This window comes from Microtus oregoni, unplaced genomic scaffold (genome assembly GCF_018167655.1).
Source record: "Microtus oregoni isolate MIOR12 unplaced genomic scaffold, Mior012 000044F_ref0000062, whole genome shotgun sequence".
Lineage (NCBI taxonomy): Eukaryota > Metazoa > Chordata > Mammalia > Rodentia > Cricetidae > Microtus > Microtus oregoni.
Window position 1 is genome coordinate 9,081,102 of NW_024543218.1, and position 20,983 is coordinate 9,102,084.

The following is a 20,983-nucleotide window of genomic DNA, read 5'->3' on the forward strand; positions in this document are numbered from 1 at the left end:
TGCCCATTCTAGGTCTATTCTGCCTTAAAATAAAGGTAGATTATTTTCCTAGACCTTCCAGGTGGAAAGCTATCTGTTTCTGGAGTTTGCTCATCTTTCAGTTTTGGAGGTTAGAAAAGGCTGGCAGAGGTGATCAGACTTCCTTTCTAAGCTCCAGGTTTATGATCAGTATGTTTGCAGCCTTGAGAACAACAAAGGCACAGAGAGACAATTGCACTGCCTTGTGTGCAATAGCACGTTTTTTTTGCTGCGAGTCCTGCAGGTCTTTCCCTTAAATGATTTAGCGACAAAAGGACATGTATTGTCTTCCAGTTAGAAGTCTACCTGAAAGATGGGGTTCCTTCCTCTTCTCTCAGAACTGAGGGAGGGTAAGGAGAGCTCCAGTAAGTGCCTGCTGTGCCTCTTCTGTGCTCTGCTGAGATGCTATGGAAAGGCTTTACAAGGAGAAGGGAATTTGATCAGATAAAAGCAATTTTTAAAAGCTGGTTTGAACAGCAATTTTCCCTTTAGTGTTCTTCTTTTCTTATTGTTATCTCTGAAAAAGTCTTTGCGACAGTGGAAGTGACTCACAACCATCAAGATATAGTTGATACCTTTCTCGGCATCTTAGCGTGAGGATCTTCTGCCCCAGCACCTGGAAAAACCTGAACATAAAGGGAATCCAAGGCCACAGGGGAAAATCATGGAACAAAGTTAGGAAAATGAAGACAGAGAAACAGATGATACTTAATTGGATTCCAAAAGCACCATTGATTGTACCACATGAGGACAGAGAAGGCTGGAGTTTGAGGCCTGTGGCCTCATTTCTCAGCCTTAGTGTTTATGACTTTCAATCAAAGGGTTGAGTTCAGAAATCTGGAAGGTGCCATTCACCTATTAATTCGGTGAGGATTACTTCCACTGGGTTTGTTGATTCAGTCTCTTTTGTAGAAGCTAAATTATGGGCGAATTTAATACATGAGACATGATGACACCTTCTAGAAAGGGAAATGCAAGTCCATGGAAGTTAGATATATTTGTACAGGTGGTGGGGATGTGAATGAATGACGCTTGCCATGTTTCTCAGGAGCTGTCTTTCCTGTATGTGAAGGCAGGTAGTGTTGTTGGTCCCAGACACTAAGCACAGACTCTAAGATAGCACTGCTTTCTTCACTGTAATTGAGACACACAGTACACAGTAGGATTGTTTTGACCTGGGAACCAGATACACCTTCAATTCTTCTGTTGCCAATGATGGAGACAGAGATGAAAAATTTTTGGAAATTTTTAATTTGTAGCAGATAAACCTATTTTTGTGTGTCTGATTTCTTGAAAAGCTGCTATTCTCTTAAGCTATTCTCTCAAACTGAACTTACGTTGTGAACTCAGGTCATAAAATATATAATGTGCAGCTTATCTTTTTACTCATGTGCTTCTCCTAGTAAATCATACCTCCAAATGTCTTCAGCTAGGCATCTGTGGAGTGCTTCTGTGAAATCTAACACCAGCTTTGGCAGCTCCCGATGAGAAGAAAATGGCTTTTAGTGAGAAACTAGAAGCCCCAAATGCAAGCTTTTAAAGTGGCTGTTATTGTTGGTAACCAAGTAGATTTGCTGGTGGTAAGGAGATTTAGAGAATTCTTCTCAGAATAAGACAGGAGAAGCATCTCCCCAAAGACATTAAATAAGATTTTGCTCTCTGTGACTTGACATAAACAAGAATTATTTTTTTATTGCTGCAGCCTCTGAATGTTGCATTAGGAAGAGAGAAATGCAAGCAAGGAGAACCTGGCATTCTGCAGTCTTTCCCAGCACGGTTGGAGGGCAGCCGAAGCTGTTATTGCTCTCATTAGATATTTTGTAAAGAACTTGAACATCCGGGTACAGTGAGAATGGGCCAAGTGTTGCATCATCTGCAGCTGGTTATCTGTGGTCACTGAAAAGGAGGGTGTGGGTATATGTCAGGGGAACCTGGTTAGGTTCTGCATGCTAGTGACCTTGCAATAAGTCACTGGGGTTAGTTGGGGGATTAGGTGAGTGTGGCCTGTCCAGACCTAGGTTTTGCCGTGTCTGTCCTAGCAGTGATGGTGGCGGGACGGCGGGGAAGTAAATGGTTTATGAGTTGTGTACTCCAGGACAGTACTCTTTGACCTGAACTTTGCTATCGTGTGGAACTTCTTCCCATGGGAGTGTTATCCAGTCAAATGAAATGCTTAGCATACTTGAAATCCCAGGGTGGCCTCAACCAAAATCAGCATTTGGTTTCTGTTGTCCCAGCTTCTCCTGCCTGGCTGCTGATCTATTTGTACTTTCTCCAGACAGTGAGGTATCTGTTTCTCAAAGTGATGCTCCTCTGGCATTTGACAGCACACCTTCCAGTTTCCCTGACTTTGAAATTGTGGTGTGATTCAAAGGCCATACATCCACGACCTTACTAATGTTTTATTCACATAGAGGTCCTGTGCGTTGACTTTTTTGCCTTTTTGAACTCAACGTAACAAAACTGCATGCCAAAATACTATTAAAAGTGTAGAGCCAAGAATTTTTTTTACCTTCTAGCTTAGGAGTTTAACTTTTATTTGAGTCTGATATTGTGTCTGTTCCCCCCTCACCCATGCGTGTGTGTGTGTGTGTGTGTGTGTGTGTGTGTGTGTTCAGCCATGCATCTCTTGGCTCTCTCACATGCATTCCGGAAGGCATTAGGACACACAGCCACAACAAAGGAGGCCTTGGCCTTGAACTGACATCTGCTTGTTTGAAAGGATATTAACTGCTTCTTAGTTTCTTTCCTCACCGTGATAAAATGCCCTGACAAAAGCAATCTAAGGGAGATCCAGTTCGTTTTGGTCGCCAGTTCCAAGCCGTCTGGCCTCAGTGCAGGGAAGTACCGTGGCAGGAGCATGGCAGAGCTAGTCGTTCCATTCCCAGTCAAGAGCAGAAAGCAGTGAATGAGTCCATGCCGGTGCTTGGCTGGCCCTCTCCAGTTCTTACGGTTCACAGTCTCCACGTCAATTAGAGTAATGAAGATCTCCCCTCATTGTAATTTCTAGAGGTGATTTAGACAATCACACGTGTGCCCATGAGCAGCCCTCATATGTATCAGCTTGACAATTAATATTAGCCATCTGAAGCTATTGATATAGTTTTATATAAAAGAGGTTGATTTAATTCTTGGCCAATAATAATATCATATATGATATAAATGTTTATTCTCAGTCAGAGGACATAGGAGACACACTGCCTCCTTGTGACATGCTTTTCACGGTTCTCACTGTATTTGTAAAAATTGTATAAAAAAAGCATGAAATAATTAAAATAGCTTTTATAGCCAGATAAAAGCCAGTGAGCAGTGGTGGCGCACACACCTTTAATCCCAGCACTAAGGAAGCAAAGGCAGGAGGATCTCTGTGAGTTTGAGGCCAGCCTGGGCTACAGAGCAAGTTCCAGGACAGGCTCCAAAGCTACAGAGAAACACTTGTCTTGAAAACAAAACAAGCCTTCTAGAATCTCTATTCCTAGAGTCTCTTTTGCTCAGAAGCCGGGGTCCAGAGCACAGTCGCCATTGTTCCCACCCCTTTGCTGTGCATTGCTGTGCGCTGCAGTTTCTGCAGCGTTCCCTGTGACGTGTTCGCCTTTGGGAAGAACCACATGCTCCACATTTATGTGCTGCCTGCCTTTGGGAGAGTCGTTCTTGTGGCAAATGGGAACAAGATCAAGCAGACTGTGGTGGGCCAGTGGATGGGAGATTTATAGGCTGAACTGACTGTGGTCTAGACCAGGAGCTGAGATGGTTTACAATGTGAGGATTAATGTTATCTTCATGAAAGTCAGTCTTTAGAAAAGGACTACTTCCAGCCATTTGTGTGTTATGAGAAAGAAGTTGAATTTCTTAGGTGTTGTAATAAGAGCGGCGGGCTACATTCCTGGCACCCAGCCACCCACACGGCTAGCTTTACCCGAAATAATTACACGGAAACTATATTCTTTTAAACACTGCCTGGCCCATTTCTATTAATATGTGTAGCACCGAGGTGCGCTTACCAGGAAGATTCTAGCCTACGTCCATCCTGGGTTGGAGTGTCATCGCGTCTGCCCTGAGAGGAGCTGCATGACTTCTGAGCTCACTTCCTCTTCCTCCCAGCATTCTGTTCTGTTTACTCCTCCCACGTATGTTTTAACCTATGAGGCCAAGCAGTTTCTTTATTAATTAACCAATGACCTTCCTCCATCACTTAGGGATCCTCAGAGTTCTTGAGTTAGAAGGGCAAGAGTGGAGCCCTCTTTCCACTGCTTTTGCCAGTTCTTCAGCACAGGGGATGAGAAGGAAAGAGGAGAGACGTGATGCAGGACACAGGACAGACGTGATGCAGGACACAGGACAGACGTGATGCAGAACAGAGAACAGATGTGATGCAGGACACAGGACAGACATGATGCAGGACACAGGACAGACATGATGCAGGACAGAGGACAGACGTGATGCAGGACAGAGAACAGATGTGATGCAGGACAGAGGACAGACGTGATGCAGGACAGAGAACAGATGTGATGCAGGACAGACGTGATGCAGGACAGAGGACAGATGTGATGCAGGACACAGGACAGACATGATGCAGGACAGAGAACAGATGTGATGCAGGACAGACGTGATGCAGGACAGAGGACAGACATGATGCAGGACACAGGACAGACATGATGCAGGACAGAGGACAGACGTGATGTAGGACACAGGACAGATGTGATGCAGTTATGGGGCTTCCTTTTGGTAATTGCTCTGTAGTTCCCTGCTAATCGTTCAGTTAAGCATCTGAATGCTTCTTATTTTAGTCAGTCTGTTGAAAATAAAGAAATTTTCAGAAACATTTTAAATATGAAAATGATACTTCTTTGTCACAAGCAAGTGAAATGATACAGAAAAGTGGGTGTAGAAAATTAAATTCTTTCTTCTCAGTTAGAAAATTGGTTCGATGAGTACTTTCCTTTTTTTTTTTTTTGTAGCCAGTGCTTTGCTCTTTCACGGCAGCTTGGTTGATTTGAATATTGATGGTGGAAAGGCAGCAATGCATTTGTGAAGATTTCTTAGTCACTTTGAATCAGTTAGGCTTCGGTGGGTTGAACCATGCTTCACATTGTCGCAGTTTTGGTGGTTAAGCCACACTAATAGAGGGGTCTGTTCTTCGAAGCGTTATAGGAAGTCTTCGGTATTGTGTGTGTGCTGCAGTGTGGAAGTCATTTCTAGATGACTGACCTTTGCAGTAGTCAAGGGCTGGATAAGTGGGTTATTGGTGTCAAAGGGGTGGATGGAAGCTTCAAAGTCCAATAGCGTGCTCCACATTTGTGTCATTGGAGAACTCAGAGAGGCTGAGCAGTTGGAATATGCAGGGGGATTGAATCTTGCCCTTGTGCCTACAGGAAAGCAAGGCTAAGAAACAAATAAAACAGTATGTATACTTTGGAGGCAAAGGCAGGTAGTATTAAAGTATTCCTAACCTAGTTTTACCTTTTCACACTTGAAGGACATCTGTGACACAAAAACATTATTCTTGGGCCTGTGTGGGATTTATGTCTATAGGATGCCATATTTACTTTAGCCTCATGTTTTGGATGAGCTATGACTTCTCTCCTACATAACTCAGGGAGTATGTATATAGAAACTGCAAAGAGCAGCCTGGGGAGACGACTTACTCGAAGCGTTGAGTCAAATTCCCCCAGAGCCTATTAGAATGAAAGAAAGAAAGAAAGAAAGAAAGAGAAGAAGGAAGGAAGGAAGAAAATCTAGCAATTTAGTGTGCCGGTAGTCCCAGTGCACAGAGACAGAAGGGTATCTGAGGCTGTCCAGCCAATCTGACTAAAATGGCAAATTCCTGGTTCAGTGAGAGACCCTGCCTCAAAAAATAAGGAGAACCAAGGAAGACACACAGTGTTGACCTTTGGTCTCCACACACATATGCATGCACATCGTGTAAACTGGTACACAAACACACACCCCCACACACACACATAAAAGACGAATATAAGTTTGAAGCTATAATCATACTTTTTATTAGCCTGAGGTTCTTTCTCTCTTTCTTGTTGTGTATTTATTATGTAATATGTATTTGTGTAATACTGTGTAATATTGGATATCACTAAGGGAAGAACCAGAAATGAGGGGAACTGTGGCATGTGTAATTATTTTTCAAGCTTGTATCCAGGTAGGCAGCCCGTGTTATAAAATGCGGGCAGAGTGTCAGGAGCCATCCATCAGTCTTCGGGTACATGCTTGCTCTCATTCCGTGTAAACCAAGTCCCCACCACAGACACAAGAAAACAATGAGTCATCTCTTCCCCCTCGACTCCTCCAGTTCATCCTTAGGATTTTCCCATTCTCAGTATCTTAATTTAGAAAATAGTCAGAATCCATCAGCAAGTAAGATAGGAGTTCTCAGTTGAAAGTTGTTACTGTTTATAGTAAAAAAAACATGAGTTTCGGAGTGCAAGCTGAAAAAAATTTTTTATCTGTTCTTTGTAGAATGAGATAGGGTTTATCGATATTTATTATTTTGGGGAAAAATCAGGTACCACTGGTAAGAACACAGAAAAGATGACAGGAAATGGGAAATGTCCTATTTCTTTTCCAATGCTGAAGTTACAGAGATGTGTTTTGTGTCTTCAGTCTTTTCTTCCTGAGGAGAAGCAGACATTTTCATATTCTAAAGATGGGTTCCTTACCTCGTTATAAACAGTTTTTATCAGTTACACTGGAGATTTAATCAAACCTACCTACTTTAATTTCATGTATTGGTTCAGATTCTCTTTTTATCATGATAAGATTGAATTTTAGATAAAATTCACCCCCTTTCAATCTGTGTTCTCAGTGTGGGAGGTCCCCAGTGTGACTGATTGATGCTATGTGTGAAGTTGGCACCTCGATGGTGGAGTTCCCTGCATCCCACAGTTACCTTTTAGACTTTCCGTCATATTGTTGTGACATCAGAGCCCCAAAACTATGATTTTCACCTTCAATCCTAATTCAACATTTTGTATCATACACAATGATGTCATTTCAAACCTCCCTGGTAAACGGATTTTGAAGTGTTGCTGGATTGTTGATTAAGCTTTGTGCAGAAAGGAAGTCTACTGAGTAACCAGTGCAAATGTTGCAGGATTTGATTTGTTTGCAAACTGAGAAAATAACACATGGTATACTTATGATATAGTTAAGTCTACAAGGGTGTTATTTTGACTGTTCGTTGTGGAGAAGGAGAGCCTGGCTCCAGAACTCACTGGTGCGTTGGATTGGCTTGGCACCCGTGAGACTTATTTGCCTTGATGGCAGCCGGAACTACAGCATCGGGCACCTGCTGCAACAGAGGCTGCTGGCTTGGCAGCCACAAAGCGGGTCGTGTCTCTCACCTGTCCTCGTGTTGGTAGATTGCTGGCCGTTTTCCACTGTCACCACCGTCAGATGCCATTTTTCTGTCATCACCTTTGGAAATTGTGGCTCTGTCCCTTCCCAGTTATAGATTCATTACGTTAATCTCAAAAAGAGCACTTTCAAATAGTGATACTTACTTCGCTGCCAGTGTGCTGAGAAAGCAGACGCAAACATAATCTGGCCTGTACACACTGTCAAAATGGAGACCTGTTCAAAAGGTGTTTGGAGGCTTTTAAACATCCTATGACACCGGTCAAATGACAGAAATATTTATTTATGTGACATTAGAGTTTTTCAAGGAAAATAAAAGCTTTACCCCAGATGAGAATTAGCAGGCATTTGTTGTTGCTGAAATCGTGAGGAAAGCACAGTACGTAATACATAGTGGGTGTGAAGATATTATTTTGAGAAATAAGAAAGGCTTTTGGAGGAAGAAGTGGTAAAAGAAAGGCAATAATGGGAGACGTGGGGATGAACAAGCCAAGCCAGAGGTCGGGTGAGCATGGGATTCCTGATGCAGTCAAAGCCTCAGTTCTGTTTCAGAGTTTTCTCCGTCCAGATGGGTCATCACTAACCTTGACAGCATAGGAGAGCACTGAAAAATGAAATTGGACAAGATTACAAACAATGGGATATAATATATTCCAGAAACCTGCCTCACACAGCCAGGGTCCTTTGGTTCATTGTGATTTCCGTAGGTCCTTCGTTTGTTTCCTTTGGAGGTCCTCCTGTGTGGAATAGTAGGTGTTAGGCTCTGTTCTGGCCATCAATTCCAAATACCCTGCTGTGATCCAAGTTAAAAGCCTCTCCTGAAGTCAGCTTCAAAACTCAGAAAAAAAAAAAAAGCTGCAGAAGACAACCAGCAAATGTGTATTTGTTCTACAAATTAATAGCTGAGTCCTAGCAATGTATTAGGGCTTTAATGGTTCAAAGCTGACGAGAGAGTTAAATAATTAAAAGACAGATTATAAATTACTAGGATGAACAATAATGATATATTTGAATTTCTTATAATTTCAGACTATGGCCTTATTCACAAATTTTTAAAGGAACTACAAGGTCAAAATCATCAATATATTTACAAATCATTGCTTGTTAAATCTAAATATTGCACTTATTTTTACATGTTTCTAAGTCCATGAGAGAATGTAGGAATCAGGGCTAGAGACATAGCCCAGAAGTTGAGTGTACACCGCTCCTAGAAATGAATGGCAGCTAGTCAATGTGAGTTCCTTCCATGTGCTGCCTTGTGTACAATAGGGATGCTCCAATAGAAGAAATGTCCTTTGTGTTGTGGAGCAGGAGGTTGGTAGCCTGCTCTTGATTCATCGCACAGACACTCCCCTAAAGCACAGGTGATTCGTGCCTTCAGGATCAATAGAAAACCATAGCAAGCTTGCGGGTACAGAGACCAGTGCTGGGTAGGCCGAAGAGAAGGATAAGAAACTGAAAAGGGACAGAGATACTGGGTTTTTTTGAAGCTCAGGATAATGCTGGAGAAGAAGGAAGCTAGAGTCAGTGTGCACGGCAGCACTGTTTACAGAGAGGAGTGCTGGCCCAGCAAAGCGTCACCTCTGTGGAGCTGAGGCCGTCTAAAGAAAGGCCAGTCCACTCCAATGATGCTGAAAACAAAGAAGGAAGGACAGGGAAACAAGAAAGATCATGCGGGATGGAAGAGGACACTCACCTCTCGCGACACCAGTTGTATAAAGGGGGATAAAAGTGTCGAGAGAGGGGACTCTCAAACAAGGCCTCCAGTCCAGTTAGTGAGCAAGAGAAGAACAAAGGAGTCTGCGTCTTAAAACACAAGAAGAGAAAAAAATCTGTGCACTTTATCTAATGGGTCACACCAGAAACCCACCATAAAACTAAAGAAAACCATACAGAAGACTGTGATAGGAATTAAATATTTTTTCTTTAGCCCTTTGAATATACGAAACAAACAGAAAGCCTTGTTGGATTGAAAATACCAAGCTCAGCAGAAAGCGAGGAAGAAGAAAGGAGAAAATGAAGTAAAGTGTGTGTTAGTTGAACTCCCGAGAAACATAGAAGATTAAAATAAATAAATAAATAAATGAAAACTAAATTGCAGGGTGTTCAGGGGAAATGTAAATGGCAGGCAACCATACATTTAATATCTACAGTTAATGTAAGTGGCCCAACCCCATCAAGTGAAAATCAGACATCGGCAGGATGGCATTTAAAAACATATGCTGTGGGTAAACCTTTACTCAGTATGCCAGAATTGGTAAGACGGACGGAAAAGGACCATAAAAGATCCACCATGTCAGCAATTTCATTCAAGCTGGACGGGCCACACAAGGTTAAGGGCAGAGCATCAGATACTTCCAGCAACCAAACGATACACAGCCATAAAAGGGTCAGTTCACAAAGAATCTAAGGGCATACGCAGTGAGCATCAGCACTTCGGAGCTTGAAGCAGGGCTGCCGAGATGGTGCAGTAGATAGAAGGCGCCTGCCATCCAGCCTGGCAACAGGCGGGGAAGAGTACTGACTCCTGCAAGAAGACCTCTGACCTCCGCATACGCGCATGTGCACAGGTGCATGCACACTAGCTTGCCTTCCATTGCTGTGACGAGCACTCTGCCCCAAAGCACATTCTGTTCCTTACATCGTATGGGCAATAGTCAATAACAGACAGAAACCAGAGCAGAAACCCCTGCAAGCTAGGAACGTGAAGAAGACATGGTGGAGAAATGCTGGGCTTACCGTCCTGTCCCTGCCTTCCGCTCTCATGGCTTTTCTACCGAGCCCAGCTACACTTGCGTAAGGAATGGTGCCGCTAGCCACAGGCCGGCCCCTCCCGTGTCAGTTAGCAGTCAAGAAAATGCTCCATAGACATTCGCACACTCCAGTTTGACTGAAGTAGCCTCCTAAATGAGACACCCTCAGATAACCGTGGGCTGTCAGGATGACAGCACAACCTAAGTTAGGACATTAACAAACACACAAAGTAAATAAATGTAAAAAAAATAAGAAGCAAAAAAAAAAATAAAACAACTACAGAACTTAAAAGATAATTTCATCACGCCACAATTTTAGTTGTTAATTTCATTCACATTGCCCTCTCGATAGCTGTCCTATGGGCGTAGAGCATGGGAAACGGATGGGTCTCATCTGGCAGTGAGCGCACCGGTAACGTGACATGGCTGACTAATGGTCACTTGTTTCTCTGCCCACTTTGTCTTTCAGCGTCGCTGTTGAAAGGCTTGAAGCACGCAAACATCGTGTTGCTTCATGACATCATCCACACCAAGGAGACGCTGACGCTTGTCTTTGAGTACGTGGTAAGTGGAATCAGAGTGCCGTCTAGCTAAGTACGAATCAAAATCTTACAGTGATAGCGTTTGATGTTTTAATGGCCATCCTGAGATGAGTGGATTTTCTGAGTACATGTGACATTGTTTTGCGTAAAATCATGGCCCCGTGAGAGATTTTTGAGTATGTCTCTTAAAAGAAGGTCCAGAAAATTGTCAAGTTGCATTTTCCTTGGAATTTGTAACGTAGTTTCACAAAAGCATCCTTAAGATATATATCTATATCTGTATGTAAATATATAGAGATATATTGGCAGGAGTTGGGGATGGATCCAGATACTTGAAATTTAGGTTTCAAGTCTTTCCTCCTTAGTTATTTCAGCTATTAACTAAAGCTTCCAATTTATTTAGCATACCATGTAACAATCTTCTTGTGTTGAGGGTGTCACTGCGGGAAGACCTGAACTTCAACTGGTAATTAATCTTTCTTCATTTCCCTCACTAAAACATATGGTGTTTGTGTAGCGCCGTCTCAGCCTTTAGCTGTGGAATCATGAAATGTAACCATGATAATTAGCATCCCAGCCTTCACAGATGGATCTGAGAGCATGTAATTTATAAGATACAAATGACACCGGTGCCGACTTTTTATTGTGAAGAACAGCTACTGGGATTTTGACTGTATTAAGGTCTCTTTTTTATAATTAGGGTTTTATTTAAATAATTCTCATCTTTCCTTAAAAGTATAAAAGAATGAATATTTGAGGCATTTTATATCTTCCTAATGTCTGCCTGTGTCTGTTATCATTCGAAAATTGTTGTCTCCTGAAGAAGCCATTCATCCTGTGTATTTACATATAAATGATTGATACATTTGAATAATATGGTAATGTGTAACAAGGATAGCTAGAGCTAGCGAGTTGCATATATTACGGGCTACCAAGAATGGAAGCAGATTCACACATCAATACAAATATAATTTCTTTTGTCTCCTCCATGAGTTGGAGTCAATAATGTATTGAGCTGACTTAGGCTTGTAACTTTCCATTCATGTTTTCTAGTATGTCTGATTTACATGTTTCAATGAAATCTAGATTTTTCTATTTATACTGTCTTCCACAATGCTTTACAGAAAGAGTGTTTATAGATGTACTTATTCCCTCCCTCAAATTGGGCAATTAAATTAGAAAAAATAAACAAGTTTGGGACACCTATATTAATGGACCTTTTGTTGATTTCCGTGTACAGTCCACTGATGTGAAGTTAAACACAGACATATGTATGTGTTAATTAAGTTAATGTGTACACATAATCATATATGCACACATCTGCTTGTGGTTGTGTTTTTTAGTGTACTCTGAAATCAGCATCAAACATTGCAATCTAAACGTTCTCAAGCTTTTTGATGATATTACCTTATTTTAAAGTTGGTGATATCAAACTTATTTTATGAGCAGCATTGATTTTGCTGTTCCACGTTACTTCTCGCTGCTTCTGGTGGCACATAACACCAACTTCTCAGGAGACTGAGGCAGGAGAGTCATAATAAATACAAAGCCTGCCTGGCTAGAGAGAAAATTGAAGGCCAGCCTGGTGAAGTTGGCGAGATCCTGTGCCCACAGGGAGTGGTATGGAGAAATGCGGCTCCATCATTAGATCTCTGTTGCTGCGGTAGATAGAATGCCTTAAAACAATGCGTGGAAGGGTTTATTTTCACATAAGCTTCCAGAAGGGGTGAATCTGTCCTGGGGTGAAGCAAGAGACTTGGGCTTTTTTTTTTTTTAGACTCTGGTGTGTCTTTGCTTTTATATTAGAATTCCATTTTTAGCTGGGGAGGCACGGCAGCAAGCAGCAAGCCTCGAGGCAGGAGCAGGAAGCTAAGGGCTAATAGCGTGGACTGTAAAGCACAAAGCTGAAGGCAAACTGGAGTAGTGGTGAGAGTGTGAACTCCCGAAGCCTGGCATCATGGATGCTCTTTCTTCATCCCGGCCACAGTGCTCCATAACCTTCCCAGTCAGTGCCATCAGCTGGGGTCCAAACAGTCCAATATGTGAGCCTGCAGGGCATTAGTCATTCAAACCAGCACAAGTTCATGCCTAGTTGTGAAAGACCGTGGGATCAATCTTGGCCACCACCAAAACACACAAAAAACCAAGAAAACAAATAAAATTTTATGAAAGGACATAGTTATATAGTATAAGGGAAAATAATCAATATGCCACACTCTTAAAACCCTAGATGTAAAGTTAAAACAAGAGAGTTTGACAGTTTTTTGGGCACTGCTACATCTTTGTTTTTCATTACAATTGTTTTCAGTGTCTTTCTGAGGTGCATCCATGAGCCTCACTACACAAAGGGTTCTTATTTATGACAATGCCCATGCAATATAACGTATGTCTACCCCTTTCTTTGATAGAGGACCCTAATCCTAGTTCTTTTATTCCCACAAGTGACATTTTAGGTTTCTGAAAGCCTTCTGAAGGCCAGAATAATGAAATAAGTGAGAGAATGTTAGTGATGTGGGAAAATCCTCAAGGAAATGACTTTGGAGCTAATTAGCACAGCAATCCAGTGTCTAATAGAACTTTGTTGATCCTCTCAAATACCTTGGAAAGTTAAAACATTGTGAAACTGAATTCTTACCAACTTTCCCTGTGTGCATATGTAGTGATCTGGAAGCTTGGAAGCTGGAGTTTGTTGGCCTAGGGCTCCCCAGGTGGCTTGCGTCTAAGTGGTAGGTCACAGGGGCCTCTGCTAAGTATGCTTCCAGAGCTGCTTCCGTCTCATAGATGGAAATGCTAAGGGTCACCTCTAATCCGGAAAAGACAAGCAGGCTTGGGAAGGAAGCTGCTTCCTAATGGTCTAAGACACTGGGGCAGCATTCTGTATTTCAGGTATGGGTTTAATCTTGAAAGAGAAATATGATAGCATTTGGAATCATTGACTCCAGAATACATTTAGTTGTGACAAGGCTAACAAAATTGTTCTTCTACTTAAACAGAAAGCTTAAGCAATTGAGTTTTTATGCTCACTGGGTTTTGTCGAAGACAAATGAGTGCCACGTTGTATTTAACAGTATGATGAAAAATGTAAGACATATTCCGTAAGTGGGAATAAGAATATTAATAGTAAACACAATTATAGAAATGTATGTTGCCATTAATTTCATAATCATTGTGTTTTGCTTTAAATTGCAAAAGAGCAAGCCATCTGGAACATCATTTTTCATTGTGTATTTAATGACGTACAAAAAGAAGCAAAAGCCAAGCATGGTAGCAAATGCCTTTAATCCCGACACTCGGGAAGTAGAGGCAGGCAGAGCTCTCTATCATGTAGACCTGGTCTACACTGAGAGTTCTAGGCCATTCTGGGCCACTTACTAAGACCCTGTCAAAAATAAATAAACCAAAAAATTGAATGAAGTTATCAGACGTGGACAAAGTTTTGATTTTACAAGATATATAAGTTATAGAGATTAATGTATGATATTGTGCATATAGGAGTTTGGTAGAAGACCAGACATTCCCTCAACTATTCATGCCACCAAAACATGAATAAACATAGGCAAAAGGATACAATTATGTAGGAGATGTCCATGTCTACTAACTTTGTTGCTTTGATTGTGGTGATGGTAATATGGGTATGTGCGGATCATGAGTCTTCAAAATGCGTAGGTGGAATATATACAAATGTTAGTCTGTTAGTTACTGCTCAAAAAGTGACAGGAGGAAAACCTAGAAATTCATAGCTAATCCCAATAAAAATCGATGTGGTCATTTTATTTCTCCTGCTATGATCCAAACTAATATGGAATGTATTTTAAAACTTAAAACTGTAAGATTGTGCCTCATGAGAAAAAGACAGTGCAACCAAAAATCATATAAAATGATTGAAAGATCACCATAAATGCCATGGCTCTATTAGTTTTATAAAACACTCCATAAATGTTGTCCAATTAAATTGTGATATTATAATGGTTGTTACTTTAACACGCTAAGTCTTGGCTTACTTTTTCAAGCATTAATCATTAAGTATGGCTCAGTTATGAATTAATGTAGACTACAGAAGAGAGATCCATGACCTGGACACTGGGACACTCCCGTGTCAGTAGTCACAATACTGAGGACACTCTCTTGTCGGAAACCCAGCCTGATTTCTAAATGAGCCAAGGTTTATGAGGGCAGTGATTAATTCTCCCAGGCACACCAGGCTATCTGGGGCATCTGAAATTGTTAAATGTTTTTGTACACACACCCACCCACCCCTCCCCTACACACACACACACACACACACACACACACGGAGACAGAGAGAGAGAGAGAGAGAGAGAGAGAGAGAGAGAGAGAGAGAGAGAGAGAAAGAGAGAGAGAGAGACAGACAGGGAGGGACAGAGAGAGACAGAGAAACAGAGAGACAGAAACTGCAGAGACAAAGTTTTCATCACTTTATTTAACTCATAAATCATCATTTAACTCGTATTTCATTTTCCCACCTAGCTGATCTATATTCCAGCTGTATTTCTCACATCTAAACTTTTTTTCTACCCAAGCAAACATGCTACATAAGCAGGCATAGCAGCTTCAAACAATGGCATGGCTACAGATCCATAGTTGTGTCCGAGCAATTAAAGACTCTCTGTTCAAAACAAATGTGCCGATCAGAGTTCCCTATTGCAAAATGGATCTCCTTCTTCTTGGCTGATTCAGACATGAAAGTCCTGCAGGGTTATTGTGGCCGGCAGCCTGATAACCGGACTTTAAAAACAAGAAAAATCAGGTGACTCTGGCCAGTCAGACCTAGAGCAAGAATTATAGCTGGGAAGTGTGCTCTGAGCACCTGCTGCCATCGGAAGTGTTGAAAACATACTCAGTTGCGTGTATGGCTTTCCTGGGATAATAGAGTAGCCACTCTGCTAATGATGTCAAAATAGCCTCTGCAGCCTCACGCGTCTTTGGGCTCTTGCCATCCAAAGATGAGCCAGAATTGTTTCAGTGTAGTTGGCTGAAGTGAAATCCCATGTCATGGTTTGGCTGTACTGGAGCCCACAGGACTGTGTGTCCAGTGTTTCGTGATGGCAGACAGATCCTGCTTATCTTCAAGATTCACAGAATAGGCTGGTCTTAGTGGCGCATGCGCTTAATTTTAGCACTCTGGGTGACATAGGCAGAGATCTCTGTGAGTTTCAAACAGTCAGCACTATATAGTAAAACCCTATCTAAATAAATAAATACATACATACATACATAAATAAATTCACAAAGCTCAGCGGCGGTTTTCCCAGCATGCAGTGCACATTCCAGTGTAGTGCCTGCTCCCCGTGGTCCCCACCGGCTCATAAGCAGTCACTGCATCAGCTGCATTACTCAGTTACAGGTAAGAATGTGAGGTGAACTGCAGGGGGCACTCTCACATATCTTCCCGTAGTGACTTTTGTGAAATCCTCTAAGTTGTAAGTAGTCGAGCGTGAATCTAGTTTTAAAAATGTGATTTAAGGTAGAGCATAACACAGAATATTGGCAGAGTTCCAAACTATAGTTCAGTATTAAATTTTGAGACTCTTCATTCTCATTAAGTGTTATTTGATTGTCCTAGGGTTTGATTTGATCGTTCCAAGAGCTCTAATGAGATCTGAACCAACAGAATGGCCATGAAGTCTGCTTCTCAGGTCACCATGCTGATCTGTTTATGTCTGCATCAGCAGTTTCTCCCAAACCCATTGATGAATGCATTGGCATGAGCCAGGAAGTCAGCTGGGGAATGCTAGAGGGCAGTGCCCTTCACCTCTCTCTCCGTGTGTCATAGTTAGGGATTCTATGAAGAAGTGGTAATGATGTGCTCTACCACCTGCGCTTGCATACGCAGCACCCATAATTAACAGTTAGAGTGATGTCATCAAGGGTCAGAAAGTAGCCTGTGAAATGACGAGTCCAGCCTTCAAGGTACATTCGGCGTGAAACAATCTCTTTGGCTGTTTCCTACAGGGCAGTTTAGCTGAATATTAGAAGAAGACAGTGCAAGCACATTTACGTAAAAATGATTCGTGTAAAACAAGACTGGTAATTTCCTTGCTCCCGTGTGAGCTGGCACTGAGATGTGACAGGAGACGACAGTAGCAGGGCAGAGTGTGTGTGTTGACAGAAATTGGAGCAAAGCAGGACTGACGCAGGTCAGCTAATAGGATGGCAGGGTGGCAGCCGTAAGAGAGAAGAGCAACGCAGAGAGGAGAGGGAAGCGGTGCCTGTGCTCGAGAGAGGCTGCAGAGGCCAAGGGCGAGACTTCCAGGAGGCCTGTTGTAGCATTCCAGTGCTCTGTGTTACTAGTAAATTAAACTTGGCATCTCTTAGAGTGTGTTTATTCATCAGGATGACTAGAACACAGCTGAAATTCAGTGCGTCTGTATGTGTGTGGGGAAGGTGTTCCTAGCCTGTGCTGTGTGCATTGCACCAAAATGTTATTAGAGTGTCTTAGTACATGGAAGTCATGGTCCCTCCTGGAACATTGGAGTTCTCATTAGATCCCCCTGTTTTGCTGATAAAGAAAACTGGGTTCATTCACGTACTTTCTGCTCTTTCCTGTAGCTGTGTCCTGCCATCTGTTGAGTCTGTGTGATGATGGACAGGTCCCGTTTCCCATCAGAATTCACAAAGCAGGCTGACTTTAGTGTTAGTCCAGGTATCCTCAAGTTAGATCACAAAGGACAAAGTTTTGCAACCATTACATAAATCTGTCTCATTTGGCATCATTTTTTGTAAACAAACTAAAAATTTTATGGTCATTCACTTGATCATTAATTGACTCATTTGTCCTCTAGCGTAAGTGGGCTGTCTTGACAGGCCCTTCCCTCTTGAGTCTAGAGATACAGATAGATAGCCCTAACCCCAGCATGATAGTACACTCTTGTGATCCCAACACTTGGGAGGATGATACAAAAGGATTACATATTTAAGGCCACTTGGACTGCATAGCCAGGACTTCTAAATAACAACAACAACAACTACAAGAAAGCGTACACACAAAAGAACGAACTATGTACACGTCTGTCTGCAGGAAGCCTGGTGATTGTACACTGGTGATGTAGTTGAGAAGCCGCTGGAGTTTAAAACGGCAGCCACACTTCTACGTGCGTGATGGGACTATGGCAACCTTGCAACTTGGTGAAAACAGTGGAAAGTTGGCTTGGACTCAAAGGCTTTCCTTTATCAAAGGTTTTAGTGATGTTTTTATTTTATATATGAAGAACTAGTTGTGTTTAGAGATTACACATTCTGCACGGGAAAGCCGCCATTGAGATGGGAGTGTCGGATGTGGAGGAGCAGATGCAGGCTTTGTGACTGACTGACGGCAGACAGTGGGAAGCCAAGGATTCTGAACCTCATGGAGAAATTGAAGAAATGAAAAGGAACCAGGCTAGCTTCCAATCAGTGCTCTCTTCGAATTGGTAAAAACAAAGTCAATTAGCTCCTCTTCTCTCCTTTCCCTGGTGACTGTTTTCATCTAATAAGGCGTGCGGTTTCTTCACTCATTTCAGCTGTTTGGTCACTGTCATGTTGGATGCTGGGATGGCAGTGTCTTTTTCTTTGTTCTTGTATCACACTTATATTCTGCGCTGTGGTGTCTTGTCATGTGGTTGCGAGCCGGATTGCATGCCCCAGTCCTCGTTCAGGATTTTAGTTCTATAGTCTAAGATGGAAGTGAGTCTCATCTTTAACTTGCTTAAGAGAATGCCTGATTATCTACAAACAGTTCTATGCATATTCCACTGTATCTCAAACCATTTTGTTTGAATACATTCTGCCTCTTTGGATTTGGTTTGTTTTCATTTTAAATTCTCCTTTTATTTTATAATCCTATCATTAAAAGCACAGGCACTTAGTAGTCCAGAAATCACGTGGAAGATAAGAGCTATAATAAAAAAAAGAGGGTTTCTTGGGAAAGGAAGGCAGTTTTAATTTCTTTTCCTCGCCAGAAATGCTGTTATATTTCTTAAGAAAATAACAATATTACATGAGTGGGCTTGTTAGGAGGTGTGGGAGGCAGGAAAGTGACACATTAAGTAGAATAAAACTATCAAAGCTGATGAGTTCGGAGGAACTAGACACAACTTTACTTATAAATGCAAGATTTTTAATTTTATGAATGTTCCTAAGATCAGGATGAAGGTAATCAATGATTCCAATCACCTTTGAATTCAGGCTGATTAGGTTAGTAAATGCTTGTAGAAAGCGTCATTGTCAAATTCTAAGTGGGAATGTGCACATTGCTATGTAGCCCACAAAATGGAGTGGAGGTAACATTCCAAAATTCTCACAGCAACTTGAGAAATTTGTATCATTTTAGTGTGTACTACTTTGATTTTGTTGATTGTGCATGCATGCATTCTTCTGTGTGTGTGTGAATGTGTGCATGCATTCATGCCAATGTGTGCATGTATTCATGGATTTGTGTGTGTACATGTGTGTGCATGTGGATGTATTTGTGTGCACACTTGTGTGTGTGTTGACACACAGTCTCTTGTTGCACAGGTTGTTCTTGAACTGCTGATCCTGTATCCCACTTGCCAAACACTGGGATTATAGGCATGTGTCAGAATGCCTAGGTTCTCTTGTTTAAAAGTTGTTATTTCGTTTTTTTTTTAAATGTGAATATTTAGCTCAGGTCACATGGCATTTTAAATTAGTTTCCTTTTTTTTGCTGTGGTAAGGTGTGTATTTGCCACTGTCAGTATCAGCCATGTATTTGAGGTGGTATCGTTGTCAACTCGCGTGGAGATTAGAGTCCTTCAGTTTTACTTCTTTAGGAAGGCAGAGGTATTCACTTCGTATCTTTTACATTAAAACAAATTCTGCTCTTCCTAAACATACTATAAAGCTTCTTTTTACTGTGTCTTAAATATCTTTTGTGAAAATTGTTACTGAAGGTATTTATGTGCATGAGTGTGTAGGTGTAGTGTGTGTACAGTGTCCACAGAGGTGGGAAGAGGGTGCTGGACCCCCTGAAACTGGAGTGGTAGATGCTTGTGAGCCGCCATGTTGGGCGCTGAGAATTGACCCTGGGTCTTCGGCAAGAGCAACATGGGCTTTTAACAGCGGGGCCATCTCTCTTGCCCCCTCTTACTGTCTCTGGTTGGGTGTTTATCTTTGGGACCAGCCATTGCTTTGTCCTTAATAACAGAGTGTTATTTATATAACTACAGAATTTTGTCCTTTTTGCTCTTTTACCCATTCACTTAAAAGCAGACTCCTGGCCACTGCAGGCCTCCGATTCTTTCATTCCCAATAGCACTGTTGTAATTTCGATTATATTAGTATTCAGTTCTTATGGTATTTGTCATTATGTCTTTGTTGCTGAGGCAGATAACATCCTATGATTGAGCTTCTCTCTCTCTGATCACGCTGCCTCTCCCCGGAAATAATTCTCTACTGATTTAAGGTTTTTTATTGCTTTAGAACTTTTCAGAGCATAGAGATGATAAGTGTCTGGTTTCCTGGTATGCCCCTGGCCTTTGCTTCGTCTAGAGAGTCACCCTATCCATTTTGTGTTTACTTGGGGAACATAAATTCTGATCCCGTGCAGGGACAAGCATGGGAAAGTGTTTGCATATAGTTCAGCATTCGCACTTGGTTGACACCTGGGTGTGGCGATTATGGCCAGGAATAATTTCATTCATGGGAAAGTCTTTGCATATAGTTCAGCACTCGTGCCTGCTGGGTGTGATGATTCTGGTCGGGAATAATATTCCATTCACGTTGCAGCAGAGTGCTCCGTGTTACTTATTTGCCATTATTTCTCCTTTTTATTTTATAAAGCAATCTTTTTTATTTTACATACCAATCTCAGTTTCCTTTCCCTCCCCTCCTCTTGCTCCTCCCACCCTACTCTCCCCTGTCTACTTCTCAGAGAGGGTATATACATACTTCTCAGAGTGGGAGTCAACAAAGTCTCTCATATTACTAGAGACAGGACCAAGACCCTCCCCACTTTTTCTAGACTGAGAGAGCCAGTTCATGCACTAGGGATAAATACTGGTTCCCCTCTGAGTAGCCCCCCAAACTGCCTAAGCCACACAAATGTCACCCACATTCAGAGGGCCTAGTTCGGTCCTATGCAAGTTTCCCAGTGGCCAGTCCAGAGTCAGTGGGCTCTCACTAGCTCAGGTCAGCTGTTTCTGTGAGTATTTCCATCATGGTCTTGGCTCCTTTGCTCATAATATCACTCCTCCCTCTCAATGACTGGGTTCCAGGAATTTGGCCCAGTGCTTAGCTGTGGATTTCCACATCTGCTTCCTTCAGTTACTGGATGAAGGTTCTGTG

General features: G+C 42.0%; 1 protein-coding gene across 7 annotated transcripts in view; it reads left to right on the forward strand.

The window, feature by feature from the left end:
* LOC121434735 (cyclin-dependent kinase 14) overlaps positions 1-20,983 on the forward strand; it is a 526,212-nt gene that overhangs the window by 218,157 nt on the left and 287,072 nt on the right. For all 7 annotated transcript variants that reach the window (XM_041633665.1, XM_041633666.1, XM_041633668.1 and 4 more), the window contains one exon: positions 10,609-10,703. In XM_041633665.1, the coding sequence (XP_041489599.1) occupies positions 10,609-10,703 (95 nt within the window). The remainder of the gene's footprint in view (positions 1-10,608; positions 10,704-20,983) is intronic.